At 32.7% G+C, this 18,919-nt stretch overlaps 1 protein-coding gene across 1 annotated transcript in view; it reads left to right on the forward strand.

The window, feature by feature from the left end:
• Nucleotides 1-18,919, forward strand: part of LOC136032921 (intraflagellar transport protein 140 homolog) — a 145,336-nt gene that overhangs the window by 6,052 nt on the left and 120,365 nt on the right. Inside the window, exons 2-5 of the mRNA XM_065713383.1 lie at nt 1,810-2,055; nt 4,529-4,744; nt 11,423-11,556; nt 13,458-13,603. Of these exons, the coding sequence (XP_065569455.1) occupies nt 1,870-2,055; nt 4,529-4,744; nt 11,423-11,556; nt 13,458-13,603 (682 nt within the window). The 5' untranslated portion in view covers nt 1,810-1,869. The remainder of the gene's footprint in view (nt 1-1,809; nt 2,056-4,528; nt 4,745-11,422; nt 11,557-13,457; nt 13,604-18,919) is intronic.

Below are 18,919 nucleotides of genomic sequence, written 5' to 3' on the forward strand. Positions count from 1 at the left end.
CCATCTTATTAAAAAAAAATGATCAGAAATTAAATTTTTTTTTTCAAATGAAAGTAAGGAGCGACATTAAAACTTAAAATGAACAGAAATTCCTACGGATATGAGAGTGTTTCCCCCTTGCCAATACCTCGCTGTTTACGCTAAATTTTTTTTTTTTTGTACTTTCAGAAGAACAATTTATTCTAACTATACCCTTTGTAATTCAGGGGCCACTCTTAAAGAATTGGAGCAAAATGTGAACTTGAGCATAAAGAGCGAGGTGTTGACGAGGGGATGAACCCCCCTCATATACCTAATAAAATTATACATATGAAGTTTGTTATGTAAGTCAATTCGTAAGTAACGTATATTTATTATTAATAAGCACGTTCGTAAAGAAAATTAAAAGTTCGAGTTCCATTTTTAAATAATCCAAAAAATTGGACGGCAACTAGGCCCCTTCCCCCACCCTTTTCTCAAAATTGTCCGATGAAAATTTAGCGAAAGCAATTTAGCCAAATAAAAGTGAAATTAATCTGTGAATTTTGTTTTAATCATTAATGCACGGTGAGCTAAAATCAAAACTTACATTAATTCAAAAACGTTCAGAAATTAAATTTTTTTTTAAATTGAAAGTAAGGAGCGACATTAAAACTTAAAACGAACAGAAATTATTCTGTATATGGAAGGGACTGTCCCCTCCTCAACGCCTCGCTCTTTAAACTCTTTAGCGTAAAGAGCGAGGTGTTGAGGAAGGGACAGCCCCTTTCATATGCAGAATAATTTCTGTTCGTTTTAAGTTTTAATGTCGCTCCTTACTTTCAGTCAAAAAAACTATTTTTTTATTTATTTAATAAACATGAAAAAAGAACAAAAAATATATCAGCGACATGTCTTAGTATAGTTTCCGGATGACTTTTAGTTAAACACCCAAATTTTAGAATTGTGTCCCCATACAGGCAGGCGCTTTAGAAGAAACAACTTCAGAATAATTATTAATTTGATTAATAATTTGATTTGATTACATAATAAATAATTTGTTATATAATATATAACAATATTTGTTTATTATATATTTGTTGTTAATTTTTTATAATATTTATAATAATTATATTTATATAATGTAATATTTATAATATTTATGATATATTTATAATACTTACAATTTATTTAATAATAATATATTTTATAATAATATGCTTTATAGTATTTGTAATATATATAATATTTATAATATTTATAATATATAATATTAATAATTATAATATTTATGATAATTTGTTGTTAATTTGTTATATAATTTGTTATATAATGAATAATTTGAATAAGTAATTTGATTTGATTACAGTAATAATTAGTAATTTGATCTCGAGATCAAACCAGTGTGCTCTTTGCCCGTCTTTTCATACTATTTCCTTATGCTTTCTTGGTTTGCAATTCTGTATACTGGATAAGATAAACAGCTCTATTTTTAATTCATTTTTTATCTATATATTTATCTTTAAAAAGAATTCCCATTTTCTAGTTATGTATCAATATTATTAGAAATGGTCATAATGTCTTAAGTAAAGCGCTAGTTTTATATAATCTCATAAATATAGGGAAATGTAATTAATTGGTTTATTTTTGCTATTTTTGTTGATATATGTTAGATAAACTGTGAAGTAATAATTTTTGTCCGTTTTAAGTGTGTCAGTTTCTCTCTTTACTTCCCTCAGAAAAATTTTGTTTTCTTAAATTAATAATGGGAAAAAATACCACACATCATAGCCTAGTATTTAGATAGCTTCTAACCTAAAAAACTAACTCTATGTATTCTATATAATTAAGATTTCAGCAGGAAGAGACTATCCAAAAATAGGACAAAAATTTGCAACGAACAGTTGAAAGATGCGATTCTACGCCGAAATCTTGGACTTAAAAAACTTCAAACAAGACTGGACTCCTCAACTTATTGAATGGCATCCACGACTCGACATCTTAGCTTGTGCTTTAACTTCAGAGCGAAGTAGCATTCAAACAGAGTTATTCCTATTCAATTCTCAAGAAATATGCCCAAGCTCAAAAGCCCAAGAGGTAAATTCACCCTCCAAATGTAATAAATATCATTTTAAATGCATATTTTTATATTATTCCTAGTGTCGGTTGGTTTGTGGGAGGGGCTCTGTCTATCGGTAAGTCATGGAAGTATTAATGTTTATTTTATGCAATTAGTCTTTTTGTAAAAAAGGTGTGTTATATTATTATACCAGGTTCTTGTCAATTGACCTTGTGTCTCCGGCTTGACCCTCTTTGTATTGTGTGTGTTGTAGAGAAGTTTAAATTAAAACCTTGAACCTCTTCTATTTTGTCAATAGACCAATATTGTATTTTGGTAAGCGATTAGAAAGCTAAAATAGAGGAAGTTGATAGCTAAACTTGAATATTCTACTTTAACTTAATTCTGGGAGAATAACCTGAAATTTTTCTTTACTTTGGATAAGAAAATAGAGGTATAGTTATTGCTACTAAATTTGAATAAAAAATAATGAAGAACAAATTATTACTGTCATTTTATTAAATGGATATGTGTTAAAATAATATTGAATTAAATGGATATGATTCTTCAAATCCTCGCAAAAGCTGGATATTCGGCTAATACTTCTCTACCAACAAAAATAGAAAACAAATTGTGGGTCTAGGATGCATATTCAATATACTAATAAAATTTATAAACAAGTATTAAAAATCTTGTAAAAATGATAATTAGAGGTCGACATGGAAAAACATGACTTAGGAAGAACAATGGAAATGAAAAATTGTTTTCTAATTTGCTTCAGCCTTGTATTGAAATTTCTAAATTTTTCATTGGCACAGGTAAATAAATCAACATGACTGTCATTAAGAATAACTTAAGAAGCTATGCTTTACTGATTTAATAAATCAAATAAAGGGTAGCTGAATATTTTGACCATAAAATCGGATTCATGAAGGATTCTAAAAACAGCTTGTTTATTTCATGGATTAAGTATGAGTAAATCAGGATAGAGAACCAGAAAAATTGACTTGAAGTCTCGTGTTTCTTTGCAACAGTAAAGGTCAGCTTACACTTATGTTAAAAACCTCCAAAGCATAGTTGAAAATTAAGACAGAAAAACGGGTATAATTTAAATGTGGTAGTGGAAGAAGAAGCGAAATAATCAAAAAGAACAACAAAACACTAATTAATATAAAAATCCAAATATTTTGGCTCCACGTCCGATTGCCTCTCTCAACAGAGAGAAAAAATTTTAAAGAAGAAAGAACAGTTTTGTTTTTTAAAGGAGACCATTTAAAAAAAAACGACATATTAAACACATGGGACAAAGAAAGAGAAAAAAAAAACAACCAAAATAAATAAACACAATTCACGTTCTTAACACTTCCATAGTAGTAGTTATATAGATTTCATTTATCCACTGATTATAAAGAGGAGAATAACCTCGTAGAGAGGAGAAATACCAAAAGATAATTCTCCTCTTTACAACCAGTAGATTTGATTTATCCACTGATTGTAAAAAGGAGAATAACCTTGTGTACACTATAGATATTTGTTGTGTCTTGTTCAGTGAGCAACAGCAATTCTAGAAGCGTTTAGGATATCCCATTTTTCAATTTACTCCATTTATCAAAATAAACTTTGTAGGTGTTTTTTCGGAAACAATATCCTCTGAGCCTTACTACTTCAAAGAATGTTTAGAACCAAATGTGATATGGGAGAACAGGAAAAACCAATCAAGTCAACGTATTGAGGTTAAGAATGAAGACCAAAAAAAAAAAAAAAATTCCTCCCTCTGTAGTAGGATTCCTGACTCAAGAATTAAACACAACATGGGTCTTAGCACATTACATGAACAATGTGTTGACCCTTAACCCAGGAGACTCGAAAGTGAAAGAAACCTTTTTTACTATGCTTTCTCTGTTATTATTATTTTTTTTTTAAATTGGTCCTAAAAACGCTCATAACTTTTGAAATCACATACTTACAGTTGAATAGAAAAAGAAAAGCATTTACAGTTCAAATTTAGCCGTTAATTCCTTTCATCAAATAAACTGTTAACAATGTTCCATAAAGACCACAAGGATCTTTTTGGAGTAATCGTACTTGAATTTCTGAACATTACTCAGAGCCCCAATAAATCTTTACATCAAAAATACTATTTCCAATAAATACTTTATCAGACACCTTCGAACTAAACTTGCTTGCTGTATATCTAACTGTTTGGTTTGAGTTTATTGTCTTTTCTTTTATTTATGCCCTGTCTTTTTTATTCTTTCCATGACGGGTTTCAAATAAACAAATAAGTAACTAAAGATAAGTATAGGCGTTCATTTATGCTCATTATTCACTTATCAGGCTTTGATAAACTCCTTATGAAAGCTGCTCACGTTAAAACAGTGCAATGGTCACTTGAGTCAAAGGGTGTAAATAAATTTGCTTCTGAAGTAAAATCCACACTGGTTATACCCTCTACCAGTTGTTTCCATAGTGGGAAAGGTAGCCAAAATTACAAGCTTAAACTTCTTTTAGAAAGCCAGCATTTTACACCGGAATAATGACGAAATATTGAAGTTATGCTGGCATCCAACGGGTACATTTCTCCTGCTTTACTGGCGCTCAAGCGAATTGAATCTTCTCGACTGTGAAGGGGAGATATCGGTAAAAGTTATCAATGATTTTAGCTCTGTGCCAATATTCATGCTGAAGTGGAATAGCCTAGGATCAAGAATAGTGTCAGCTGATCAGGTACAAAATTCATATCCTTAAAGCTTATGTTCCTTATACAAGTTTGTGATATCTTTTTTTCGCTAGAAGTTTGAGAAGTTTTGAGAGAAGTTTCGGTTTCGAATTTGGTTTAGTTTCGAATCAAAAGTAAAAGAATAGCTTGATCCACGAGCTCTCAATTTAGCCAGTGTTTCAGAAAAGATTATAATGCTAGATGCTAAGTTAAATGTTTGTGAAACTTAACAACAACTTTGTAGAGCTTTTAATTTAATTTAGTAGGTCTTATTTTGACGTAAAACCTAGTGACTTATAGACTTAAGAGTTATGTTTAACTCAGAATGTTTTGGTGTGTTATTTTTCTGTGTTTTAACTTGGACAAATTTAATGTCATTTGGTGGCTGCGATCCAGCTTTATCCATCTACTGAATTATGTTTCTTAAATTTGCTTTGTATTTCTTAGACTGATAAATGCAAAAGAAATTATGGCAAAAACATTCGAAAATGGTAAAAATTTTCTAGTTCTTCAACAGGTATAGATCACTTTCTAAGAAAAAGTCTATGTAACATCGTAATTGTGATTCAATAAATAAGTACATCTAAAACGAATCCAATGATACCAGTATCTTGACCTTCAGGGCACGGTTGCAGGCTTGTTGTGAAATCGCACTTTTACAGGGACCATAAATCTGAATAGCCTAGTAAGAGTAAAACATAATTGAATGTTACCAGTTCCAAACTAGGCAGATGTCTAGGAGATAGTGTCAAACAGTTCAATTGTCAATTGTATCGGATTAACGACGCTTATTGACTACTAAGGTCCCTGCGTCGGCCCTGCAGTGCATTCCTGCAGCATGATTCGATCTCTAGGGCCCGTATTACCAATCTAAGGTCAAACCCACTGCGCCACTACAGGACGTTCAATCGTCAATAGAACTAAAATGTTTATAAAACGGTCTGAATTTTGAATTTGGCTTTGATTACTGATGATTTGTGTCAATTTACATAAATATGTTGATTCAACTATACATAAAACCAGTTTCATTTTTTGCCCCAGCTATTCATTATTGAATACTGTTTACTCGTGTATCACTATTTTTTCAAAAAAGGTGCTTTTCAAAATCAGCAAAACTCGAATGTCCCTTGTGCACTTTAACGTTCAATTTGAAAACCTCATTCTGTAGCAAGATTCTCAATTCAAGCGTTAAAAACGTAACCTAATATTATGATCTAAAAAATAACATCATTCACAACCAGATTTTCAAAACTAGTTGATAATAATAATCAAAAGATTGTAATCCCAAAAATTTATAATTAGGACATCAAGACAAAAATACCTAACAAATACATTCCAAGGTTACTGTTTGTTTGGCTGCTTGCCAAAAAGCAAGAAGGTATACTGTTTCTTCTCTACTTTCACTTTAATTCTTCTACAAGTTGAGAAAATGAAGTGTTTTTAATTAATCCATCAAATAAATGACTTTCATTTCATGTCTTGAGATACAAACCCCTTTTAGAGATACCAGGACCTTCATCCATTTTTCTATTTTGAATTTGACATCATAAGTCAAATCTCCACTCTTTTAAAATAACAAACTCGAATTACCCGTCAATCGTTTTCATTTTGTTTAGGATGTTGCAAGAAAAAAAAAACAATAGTAAAATTTTTATTATGCTGATCACCTGTATGGGGGACTTATTTTTGTCATCTAACATTTTATTCTTTGTAGCATTGTAGATGTACAACGCAACAATTTTGTAACGTGGCATGTAGATATTGCAAAAAAATGGAAAGATTCTAATCTGCTGATCAGCTGTATTAGGGTCTTAAGTAATTTCTGCTTTCTTTGCATGGTTAATTTTGTTCATAAAAATATATAAATCAACCATAACAACAGGTATATTTCTTTTTTGATCCATTTTTTTATAAATTTATCGACAATATCTACTTTCTTTAAGAGAGCAATACCTGTAAATATATGTTTGTTTGTATTTTTTGTCAGAAATGGCACGATGTTTTCTAAAAAAATAGCAAACTAACATTTTCTGGCGTGAAAAAGAAACGATCTAGATAGGTCAAGACCTTCGAAATCTTTTTCCCGGGGGCGATTGTATCGAACCTGTGATTCTATGAGATTGGGATAGGGTTTATTCATACAAAATTCCCATTAAAAGGAATTTAGGTAAATCATAATAACTTAGGAAAAAGTGCAAAATAATTGTTTTTAGACGAATGCTTGGAATTAAACTTATAGGGTTTCAATAAACTAAGACAAAAAGAAATGGAAAGAAAAATTGTCATCTTTGCAATCACTTTGGAACTAACGTGCTGCATTTGTGAAGGAAGGAGCATATGTGCAAAATAAGGCTGAAAATTGGTGCTAATTTTTTGACCAGAATAGATGGTCTAAATAGTTCATAGCTTAGGGGAAATTCATTTAGAGCCTAATTTTGGAAAAACATTTTTCATATGATTGACATCAGTAGTGACCTAACATCAGATTTAACGAGACCCATAGCAGCTACTCTTTTCTTGCTTAATGATTTAAAATCATGAAGAATCTAAACGGCGTTTACCTCAAGACGTAGGTGTCGTTGTTTTTTAAGATGTAGGTGCTTGTTGCATAATAGGGAATGTTATCTAAAAGACGCAGGTATCTGTTACATAACAGAGAGTTTTTTCTTTGATTGTTGTCAAATCCGTGAGGGCAAAGGAGGAACCTTCAGGATCCCCTAGTCAAAATGCAAACGTTACATGATAATTTCTTTGATTGTTTAAAAACCAACGAGGGCCAAGAAATAACCTTCAGAAGCCCCTCATCAAATCATGTTTCATTTAGGTGTTATGGAATAGGAGTTGTTACAGTTCTGTGATCAACAGTCAAGATGCAAACGTACGCGTTACAGAAAGAACAGTGAGTGTTTTCTTGAAGAAATTCTTCAAGAATTTTTTTAAAAACATTTTTCAAGACGTTTTCAAGAAGTTCCACGACATTCCAAGACATTTCCTAGGATATTTTTCTTCAAGGCTTTTGTCAAGATGTTTCAAAACGTTTCAAGACGTTTTTAAGACGTTTCAAAACTATTTTTCTTCAAGGCTTTTTTCAAGACATTTCAAAATATTTCAAGATGTTTTAAGACATTTTTCTTCGAGACGTTTTGCAAGACGTTTTTTAAGACATTTTTCGTCAAGAAGTTTTTCTTACATATTTCTTTGGTTCTTACATAATACGGAATGTCTACTTGTGTTAAGGATGAGGCATTCTTGCATTGATTGTTTCTTCAAGGGCCCATTGGGAATCCCCGCTTGTAACGGAGGAGGGCACACATAAGGGGTGTTACGTAATAGCAATGCACGCGTAGCTATTATGTAATACTTGAAGATATTTTTTCTTCAAGATTTCATTTTTCTTTCAAAATGTTTTTTTCTTTCATGGATTTTTTTTCGAAATTTTCATTTTCTTCAAGATTTTTTCCTCAAGGAACCTTTATGTTCCAAATTTTTTTGTCCACTTTAGGAATCGAAAGAGATTTCTCCTTAAACAAATGGTGTGCTAAACAGCTGAACCATGAAAGCCTCCCTAATATTTTAATTAGGGAAATTCTTTCTAATGCAAATGTTAGAGAATTTTTAGAGAATTTATAGGGATGTTTTCCTAGGGAATGATATAGACTAGTCCAAACACAGACAAATAGTCATTCTTAGAGATTTCATAGAGATGTTTTATTATAAAATGATGTGAATTTGTTCAAAACATAGGAAAATAGTCCTTCTTAGTGAATTTTTAGAGATGCTTTTTTAAAGAATGATAGGAACTTGTTTAAAACATAGGGAAATAGCCATTCTTAGATTATTTTTAGCGTTGTTTTGTTAGAGAATGGTACAAACTTGTTCGAAACATGGACAAATAATCCTTCTTAGAGAACTTTTAGAGATATTTTCTTAGAAAATGATATATACATGTGCAACACATGGATAAATAGTCCTTCTTAGAGATTCTCTAGAGGTATTTTCTTAGAGAATGATAAAAACGTGTTCAAAACATAGGAAAATAGTCCTTGACCACTGAAATTACCACCTCCCACAGCATGGGTACATGCAACCCACCTATAACTAACCCAGGTACCTGCAACCAACGTTTCGCACCCTGGGTTCCTATGCTTTGAACAAGTTTATATCATTCTCTAAGCAAACATCTCTAAAAGTTCTCTAAGAAACATTATTTTCGTATGTTTCGAACAAGTTTATATAATTCTCTAAGAAAAATCTCTAAGAATTCTCTGAGAAGGATTATTTTCCTATATTTTGAACATGTTTATATTATTCTCTATGAAATCATCCCTAAAAATTCTCTAAGAAGGACTGTTTTCCTATGTTTTGAAAAAGTTTATATCATTCTCTAGGAAAATGTCATAAAAATTCTTTAAGGAGGACTAATTTCTTATGTTTTGAACAAGTTTATACCACTCTCCAAGAAAACTTCTCTAGAAATTCTCTATGAAGGATTGCTTTCCTATGTTTTGAACAAGTTTTTTATCATTTTATAAGAAATTTTTTTAAGATTCTTAAAAATTGAACTTTTTAAGATTCAGTTTGATCAGAGGGTGGGAACCCCCCACCTCGTATTTTTCCGAAATGCATCAGATAGAAATTTTGAGATGGCCATTTGTTGACACATAAACTTCAAAAACACCCCATTCTTGTGGAAATTGAAAAGGCCAGTGCCCTTCTTTGTAGTCATTCTTTTGGAAAATATAATGGGAAAACAACTAACCTCCTCTCACAACCACCATTTTCCCCAACACTTCCAATAGAAATTTTGAGATGGCTATTTTGTTCAATGTAATTTAAATGTCCGGAAATTATGTCTTTCAGGATGAAACTCCCCAACCCTCACATCCCTCAGGGCAAAAGATTTAAGTTGTACCCTGGGGGCATATGATGTATATATAGAAAGGGTAATCTTTAAAAACTTCGGAGGGGTCTGATTGGATGTGTAATCAGAAGCTCTAGTGCCATTTTCAAGATTTAGAGTGATCAGAAAGTGGATAAACCGCACCCTCAAACCTCTTATTTTCCCGAAATGCATCTGACAAATTTTTTTAGATGACCATTTGTTGTCGTAGAAACTTCTGAAATGGCTCAATCGATTGGAAATTGAAAGGGCTAGTGCCCGTTTTATTAGTCTAAAGTGATTAGTGCGCAACAAGCCCCCCATGCCCATTTTCCAACAATTTCCAAAACATATCGAGTCAAAATTCTGAGAAAACCATCTTGTTCAGCGTAATTGAAAAATCTGCCATTACTCCCATAACTCCCTCACTACTTAAACAATCATTATAGGTCTTGTCTACTTAATCAATCAGGATGAAACCCCCAACCCTCACATCCCTCCGGGCAAAAGATCTAAGTTGTGCCCTGGGGGCATATAATGTATATATAGAAAGGGTAATCTTAAAAAACTTCGGAGGGGTCTGATTTCATGTATAATCAGAAGCTCTAGTGCCATTTTCAAGATTTAGAGTGATCAGAGAGTGGATAAACCCCACCCTCAAAACTCTTATGTTCCCGAAATGCATCTGACAAATTTTTTTAGATGAACATTTGTTGTCGTAGAAACTTCTGAAATGGCTCAGTCGATTGGAAATTTAAAGGGCTAGTGCCCGTTTTATTAGTCTAAAGTGATTAGTGCGCAACAAGTCCCCCACGCCCATTTTTGAAACAATTTCCAAAACATATCGAGTCAAAATTCTGAGAAAACTATCTTGTTCAGCGTAATTGAAAAATCTGCCATTGCTGCAATATCTCCTTCACTAATTAAACAATCGTTATATGTCTTGTCTACTTAATCAACCGTTAAGTGAAGTTGCGCTATCGCATAGAAACAAATTGGACACCGATGAACTTGAAGTACATATTTGAAAAAATATTAGTGAAAATGCGAAACAAGGTCAAGCGAATTAGGGACTGAGTTAAAAACAACAGTACCATCAAGATTAACAGAATTGGCTTCCAAACGTTTAATACCTCTGAAAACAGCGGACTTCCAATTCAAAGTCACGCTTCCCTAGCTTACAGAACGTGGTGACATTTTATCAGGCAAAAAGAAAAAAAAACGTATAGAGTACGTATTTACGTATAGAGTGACTAACTTAGGGAAAAATCCTTGAGTAGCGTACAATTTAAGAAGGACGAGCTATATTATCACTTCAACCTGTCAACGAAAACTTGGCTGACTTCAATATTTTTTTTTATTCACTTTATTCTTCTGAGAATTTTTACCTGATAGCCGAACAGCACGCAAGTGAAGCTTATGTTAATGTTCAGGTATTATTTAATGTCATAAACTCTATCACCAGCTGTTCGACCACAAGCAGCCCAATTTTTAAGCCAGAATTATTTAACTTCAACTTTCTCTTGCATAGCATTGCGTTTCCTTGTTGATTTTTGAGTACTATGCCGGACGTGTATGAGATGCCATTTCTTCAGCTTGCTATATCCATGAAATGAATTAAAGATAGTAAGGGTTTGATTGACGATTATAGATACTAGAATGATCATTGGTACACAGGAGATGAAAAGGTACCCGTAGGGTTGACAGCAAACTCGCAGGTTTAGCAAAAGAAAGAATCATGTTGGCACTTGATCACTTACGTCTTTTGAACTACTTTAAATCAATTTTATTCCTTCTACTTTTTTAGGATGGACTGGTGACTTTTTGGAGAGTCGTAGGTGGTGTGCAAATGCAAGTGCTTACAAAATATGAAGCACCTGAAGCATTGACGGATGCTGTTTTAGTGGATGGTTCGCTGAGTGATCATAGAAATGACATAGCGTATGCTTTTTACTTATATATTTATTACCTATGTTGCAGTCAACCCATGATTCAATATAAGTTCTAGTACTACAGATGAACTCAAAAACCGTTATAAACGGCCTTATCTAGTAGAAACAGTCTTAGAAAAAAATTTACAATTGATGATATGATGCCGGGTTTTTAGAACTCGTAATGAGCAGGTACGGAAAAAGTTACAAAGCAGTCAGTAGCAGAATTTGATAGAATCCCAAAAGCTGCCAAATTTTCAAGATATGCCAACAAATATCACCAGGCCATGAAAACTGCCAAATAAACCCCTATCCAATTCAATACTCACTAACTGAACCCCCATTCAAATGAATCCCTATTTAATTTAACTTTCGTTCAAGTCATGCCCAATTAACCGAGGCCCATGGATCTATTTTTAGTAAATACATTCCTTATGCACCTGTGTGCCGAAACCTACGGCTCGCCTCTGAGTAAATTTAAACCTCTTGTTACTACTATGGCTCCTTACTACTGTTCACTGTGTGAAATTTTTGGATCGGGGGTTTGTAGTTTCTCTAAATTTAACTTGAGTTAATAAAAAATGTTTTAGTGTGTAGTTTTGTTAAATTCTTCTTATAAAGGAAATGCATTTGAAACTGAAATAGCACCCTAAGTAAGTCGTAAAATAACATTCTCAATTTAGGGCTCAGTTGTACCCGCTGGATCTAGTCAGTTGCTATTACACATATATCAGTAGTTACGTCCTCCTCTTTGGCCGCCTTGTAGTTTCAATCTGATGTTTATTCAAATTAAGCTTGTGGTTACTTTTATTCTAACTAGACTTAAGTCGTTATGGCTGAATAAGATAAGGAATAACCCCTATTACATATCTCCGTAATTAGTAATAAAAACCTTCAAGCTCTTTTGATGCTGCTTTGTGTTTTGATTTACAAAATGATATTTTCTGGTTATTGTTAGCTCTGGAAGCCCCGAATTTCGGATATTTTAGTGACCTACGTCAAACTACAGCGCTATATGAGAAAGATTCAAGGAAACATGATCAGACGCTTTGAACTTAAATGTAAACAAAACTTTTTAGAAGTAAATGCAATTGAAACAAACCGAATATAAGTAAGATGCAAAAGCCAATAACGCGGAAAGCAATAACGAAAAGAAGTATTTATTCTGTTTTCCGTGTTGTTATGTTTTTTAATACTTCAAATTTGGGTTCTTAGTTCCTTTTCTTTTGCGTTCCATATTGTTCTTATCATTTTATTTAAAGTCAGTTTGTTTTGTTTACATTCAGAAAGTTTGTACATGTATCTCTGAAGCATTCTTATATAGCGGTGAAGATGGGAAGTGGTTGGCCTCCCGAAATATTCAAATTGTACCGTATAGTTTTTTCGTTGGCTGTATAAAACCCTGTCCTCATTTTTCTTTTCTTTGTCTTTTTTTATTTGTTATGGAAGTCCAACGTAGTTTACGAAACTATCTTTATTAAGGTCCCTATCTAGTAAGAGTCAAGCTAGAACAGACCTGGACCACATTGTTCTTATCATTTTATTTAAAGCCGGTTTGACATTCAGAAAGTTTCAACATGTTTTTCTGAAACTTTCTTATATAGTGGTGAAGATGGGAAGTGGTTGTCCTCCCAAAACATTCAAATTGTACCGTCTAGTTTTTTCGTTGGCTGTATAAAACCCTATCCTCAATTTTCTTTTCTTTGTCTTTTTTATTTATTATGGCAGTCCAACCTAGTTTGCGAAATTATCTTTATTAAGGTCCTTATCTAGTAAAAGTCAAGGTAGAACAGACCTAGACCACTTAGATAAAGTTACCCACTTTTTTCATTAAATTTTCTGACTAAATGTAAATTTTCCTTACTTTTCCGAGCTAAAAAAAAATTTAAAATAACTGATATTAATTTTCAGTGAATTAGCTAAAGCTGCCATTGCTGGAGATGAAACAGCTCTGGATGCTCTTAGTCCACGGGTTCGACCCAGAACAGGTAGACTTATGCCAGCGTCAATTGTTCAATCAAAAGGTCTTACGGCAGTATACGTTGTGACCAAGACTGGTATGTGCGAAATCACCATTCATTCTTTTTTTTAAGTATAGTATTTGAAAAAGAAAAGAAATATACTCAATAAATATCTAAAAATAATTTCAGTAATTTGTTACAAGCTTACACATTCTGTTCGGCTCTTGATAAAAAACCAGGCATAGCGATTGCCCTCTAAAACAAGTGACTACAAAGTAAATTTGAATTTTATGATCATCACCTTCTTCTTCTATAGGTATTGATTTCAAATTGGTCGGAAGAATCATTATTCTATGATTATGCTTCAATTTCTCCCATAAAACAAGTGACTACACAGTAAAATTAAGGGGCTAAGAAAAGTATAAAAAATTTTGAATTTTAACAAAATGAAAACAAGGAATATTTTGCTTTTCATTGACAATACAATTTTTGCTAGCTTTGATGTTGTAAATTTTACAAGCTTTAGCCCTGAATTAATATGATCATCATCTTCTTCTTCTATAGGTATTGGTTTCAAATTGGTCGAAAGAATCATTATTCTATGATTATGCTTCAGTTTCTCCCATAAATACAAACATTGAACATTAATTAACATATATATATATATATTCTTTTAATCATATTGACTTAAAGTACCAAATTCGAAATACCAAATACGACACATCACGTCAAAAATAGTAGTTGAGTGTTATCTGTAAATTCAAAACTTTTTCAAAAAAAGAAATGGATTTCTGTCGCATAAAAAATTCTTCGCTTGTTTATTCGGTGATTGCTGGCTATAAATTTTTATAAAAACTAAAAAAATCTTATTATTCTACTTTTACTGCTCTTGTGAACTATTCCACTTTTACTGCTCTTAAAGAATTCGGAAGAAAAGTCAAACTGTATCGTAAAGAGCGAAGTATTGAGGAGGGTGCAACGGTAGTGACAGCATAGTGACTTTAAGGAGACACATAGGGGGTCAATCTTAAGTTGCTAGTCCCTCAAGGGATTAGTACGCGCACATGGCTCCTACTCAATATTAAATAAAATTTTTTTTAATGAAAGTAAGGAGCAACACTAAAACTTAAAACGAACAGAAATTACTCCGTATTTGAAAGGGGCTTTTCCTCCTCAACGCCCCGCTCTTTACGCTAAAGTTTGACTCTTTCTCTTAACTCTACTTTTTAAAACGGTAAGAAACTTTAGCGTAAAGAGCGGGGCGCTGAGGAGGAAAAGCCCCTTTCATATACGGAGTAATTTCTGTTCGTTTTAAGTTTTAATGTTGCTCTTTTCTTTAATTTAAAAAACTTGTTTTTTTATTTAATTTCTGGACCATTTTGAATTAATGCAAGTTTTGATCTTGGCTCTCCGCACATCAATAATTAAAACAAAATTTTTATATTAATTAATTGCAATTAATCGGAAGATTTTGAGAAAAAAGGAATGAGGGAGGAGGCCTAGTTCTCCTCCAATTTTTTGATTACTTAAAAAGGCAACTAGAACTTTTAATTTTTGAAAACGTTATCATTGGTAAAAATTATACGTAACTTACGAATTAACTTACGTAACGAACTTCTATATTCGTACGTTTTTATTGCGTATATGAGGGGGTTCAACCCTCGTCGATACCTCGCTCTTTACACTAAAGCTTAAATGTCCCAATTCCTTAAGAATGACCTCTGAATCATAAAGGCCGTAGAATAAATAGTTGAAATTTCTAAATATACTTTAGCGTGAAGAATGAAGTATTACGAGGAGGTAAACCCCTCATATACGTAATAATGTTTGTTCGTTTTAAGTTTTAATGCTGCTCCTTATGAAAAAAAATTCCGATTTATTTTTTCATTGTTTTTTCAAATGATGCTAGAAAAACCTGCGCCCCCTTCATTGTAATTCTCTTCCCCCATGAGAATTTTCTCCATGGAAATATCCTCCCACATAATCTCCCCTTTATTCTCCCCTTAAAGCAAAAAATCCCCCTGAAAACGTCTGTACACTTCCCAGTAACCATTACTATATGTAAACACAGGTCAAATTTTGTAACTTGCAGCCCCTCCCACGGAGACTGCGGAGAAGTAAGTCGTCCCTAAAGACATAGTTATTGGGTTTTTCGACTATGGTGAGTAGGACCTCTGGGTTGATATGATCACCCCTGGAAAAAAACACAAATGAACACGCACGCACCAAAAGGCAAAAAATATGAATATCTACATTTTTGTAGATAGGAGCCTGAAACTTTTACAGTGAGGTTCTTTGATACACTGAATGCCATGGTGTGCTTTTCGTTAAGATTCTGTGACTTTTAGAGGGTGTTTCTCCCTATTTTCTAAAATGAGGCAAATTTTCTCAGGCTCGTAACTTTTGATGGGTAAGACTAAACTTATTAAACTTATATATTTAAAATCAGAATTAAAATGCGGCTCTTTTGAAGTAACTATTGGTACCAAAATTCCATTTTTTAGAGTTTCGGTTACTATTGAGCCGGGTCGCTCCTTACTACAGGTCGTTACCACGAACTGTTTGATCACAAAATAGTGTGCTGTCAGTTTATGCACAAAAACAACTAGACATTAACAATCTTTTGATTTTCGTTTTTTTTGGTTACTTGAAAAGGAGTCTAGAACTTTTAATTCCCATTAGAATGAGCCCTCTCGCAATATTCTAGGACCACTCAGTCGATACGATCACCCCTGGGAAAAAAACAAACAAAAAAACAAATAAACACGCATCCATGATCTGTCTTTTGGCAAAAATGCGAAATTCCACATTTTTGTAGATTGGCACTTGAAACTTCTACAATAAGGTTCTCTGATACGTTGAATCTGATGGTGTGATTTTCGTTAAGATTGTATGATTTTTAGGGGGTGTTTCCTCCTATTTTCTAAAATGAGGCAAATTTTCTCAGGCTCGTAACTTATGATGGGTATAACTGATCTTGATGAAACTTATATATTTAAAATCAGCATTAAAATGCGATTCTTTTGATTTAACAATTGGTATCAAAATTCCATTTTTTAGAGTTTTGGTTACTATTGAGCCGAACTACAGTTCGTTACCACGAACTGTTTGACTATCACACCTGTAACAGTATAGTACATCTACATAAAATGAGGTGTTTTTTCTGAGAAAATCAAGAGTGAAGGGGGAAACAAACCTTCATGGCCCTCAAAATCAGGATTTCTTTTGAATTACATCATTTGGTTTGTAATGTTACATAATAGGGAGTATTTTTTTGCTCTTTGGCTATCACGTAATAGGAGTTGCTTACTTTCTGCTGTTACGTAACAGGAAGTATTTTTCTTTGATTATTAAGTAATAGGGAATATTTACTTTTAGATGGAGGTATTAATTACTTGAGAAATTCTATGGTTTTACATAATAGGAAATATTTTCTAAGAGACGGAGCTGCTTGTTATTAAATATAACTTCTTAGAGTCAGTTTGTCAAGCAGGGAATACTTGGTTGTAACTGAGGGGGCAACTGGGGGGCACCCACACGGGAGTGACGTAACGATGGTGCATAAATGGGGTGAGACGAAATCTTGCGTGACTTGATAGATCTAATGGGAGTGACGTAATCTTACATGATTTAGTCAATTTATTGAGAAAGATTTGATGGCAGTGCACACGTGCGGTGTTATTAAACGACGGTGCAAACACGGGTGTTACATAATATTGTTACAAAAAGAGATTATCTTCTGGGTTTCATTTTCTTCAGGATTAAATTTTTTTATTTCGAAGCATTTTTTTTCTTTAAGATTTCATTTTCTTTCAATTTTTTTTAGTTTTCATTCCCTTTAATGATTATTTCTCAGGGATCCTTTATAATCAGAAGATTTTTGTCCACATTATGATTCAAGTGTAACACCAGAGATTTCCCCAATGATCAGACATGATAACATATTGCCAGCAAGGAAAATCCACTGTTCCCGCATGCTAGAAAGATTAATTGATTCTCATGTTTCCAACCATTTCCACATGTAAGTATAAGCGTCCCAATGCTATTGATTTTCGGTCTATTAGATACACTTGTATGTTACAGTGTTATTAATTTTCTAAAATGATCTAGACAAGTTGAGTTACATAGTAGATGTTACATAGCATCGGCTTTAGATTATCTATTGCGTAAATGATTATGTTTTGAAGTTTTATCCTTGAACAAGTAATATAGAGAATTAAGGCTTTTGTATATACAACTTTTATTGATATAAAAAAAGTTACATGCATTATTAAAACACAGAAAAAGCACTTAAAACACCACAAACGAAAAACAAAACTTGAAAAAAGCTTAATATGAGCAAAAAGAACCATAAATTAAAGAAAGGTGGGAGCCCTAGTAACCATTTTCAGGGAGTGGATTGTTATTATAGATTAATTTAAGCCATTTACAGAGGTATTTATGAGAGTTCTGAATGAGAATACATAATTTATATTACTCTTCTAGACGTGTCTGCAAGGAAAAAGACATGTTTTTCATTCCGTTGTTTTTGAGAGCTTTTAATTAAAATGCCACGTTTCTTTGAGCCAAGACAATGCATATTCAGGCCAACGTTACAATATGTTGCTAGCCCACCCTAGCAAGTAATTACAGAGGAGATAGATTTGTTATTGGACTTGAAGTTTCATTTACGCTTAGTTATTGTTTTGAAAGGCTCCTATAATCAAAAATAAAGAAATTTGAATTTTATGCCACAATAAAGATCATGGGTGGCTCTGAAACTTGAGGCTCAATATGCATATAGATTCTCCATAGTTCTAAATCAATCCGCTATCTTGGAATTTTCACGCAATATGTATTTAAACTTTTTTGACTAGAATTGTTGTTTTGCACACCAAAATAACTGAAAAAGCTGCTTCGTGGCATTTTCAGGGAGGGGGGGTTGTTATTATAGGTCAAGTTTTATTTACACTTTAGCTCACATTTTACAAGGCTACTATAAACAAAAATAAACAATTTTGCTTTTTTGCTAGAAGAAAGAACACGGATGCATGTGTGCTGTGGAACAGTCTTTTTGGATAAAATAAATGTCTATGTTAACCTTTTATTTTGTAATACTACCTGCACCCTTTAAAGACGAATACGCTACCATACGGCGTTAATGCCTCTAAAACTTGAGGCTAAATATGCGTATAAATTTTCGATAAATCAAAATAAAACTAAAAATCAAAATCAAAACCAAAATAAAATGAAAATAAAACAAGTTATATGAGGCTAAAATGAAAACACAACAAGTTTCATGATGAGAAAATGAACAAATATTGAGCTTCCCGACAATAAAAAAATTGACATACATTGATCTTGTTTGAAAATTCTGAGATACTCAATTGATTAGAAAAACTATACTTACTATGAGAATCCTTTTTCAGAGGG

The sequence above is a fragment of the Artemia franciscana genome, chromosome 11 (assembly GCF_032884065.1).
Source record: "Artemia franciscana chromosome 11, ASM3288406v1, whole genome shotgun sequence".
Lineage (NCBI taxonomy): Eukaryota > Metazoa > Arthropoda > Branchiopoda > Anostraca > Artemiidae > Artemia > Artemia franciscana.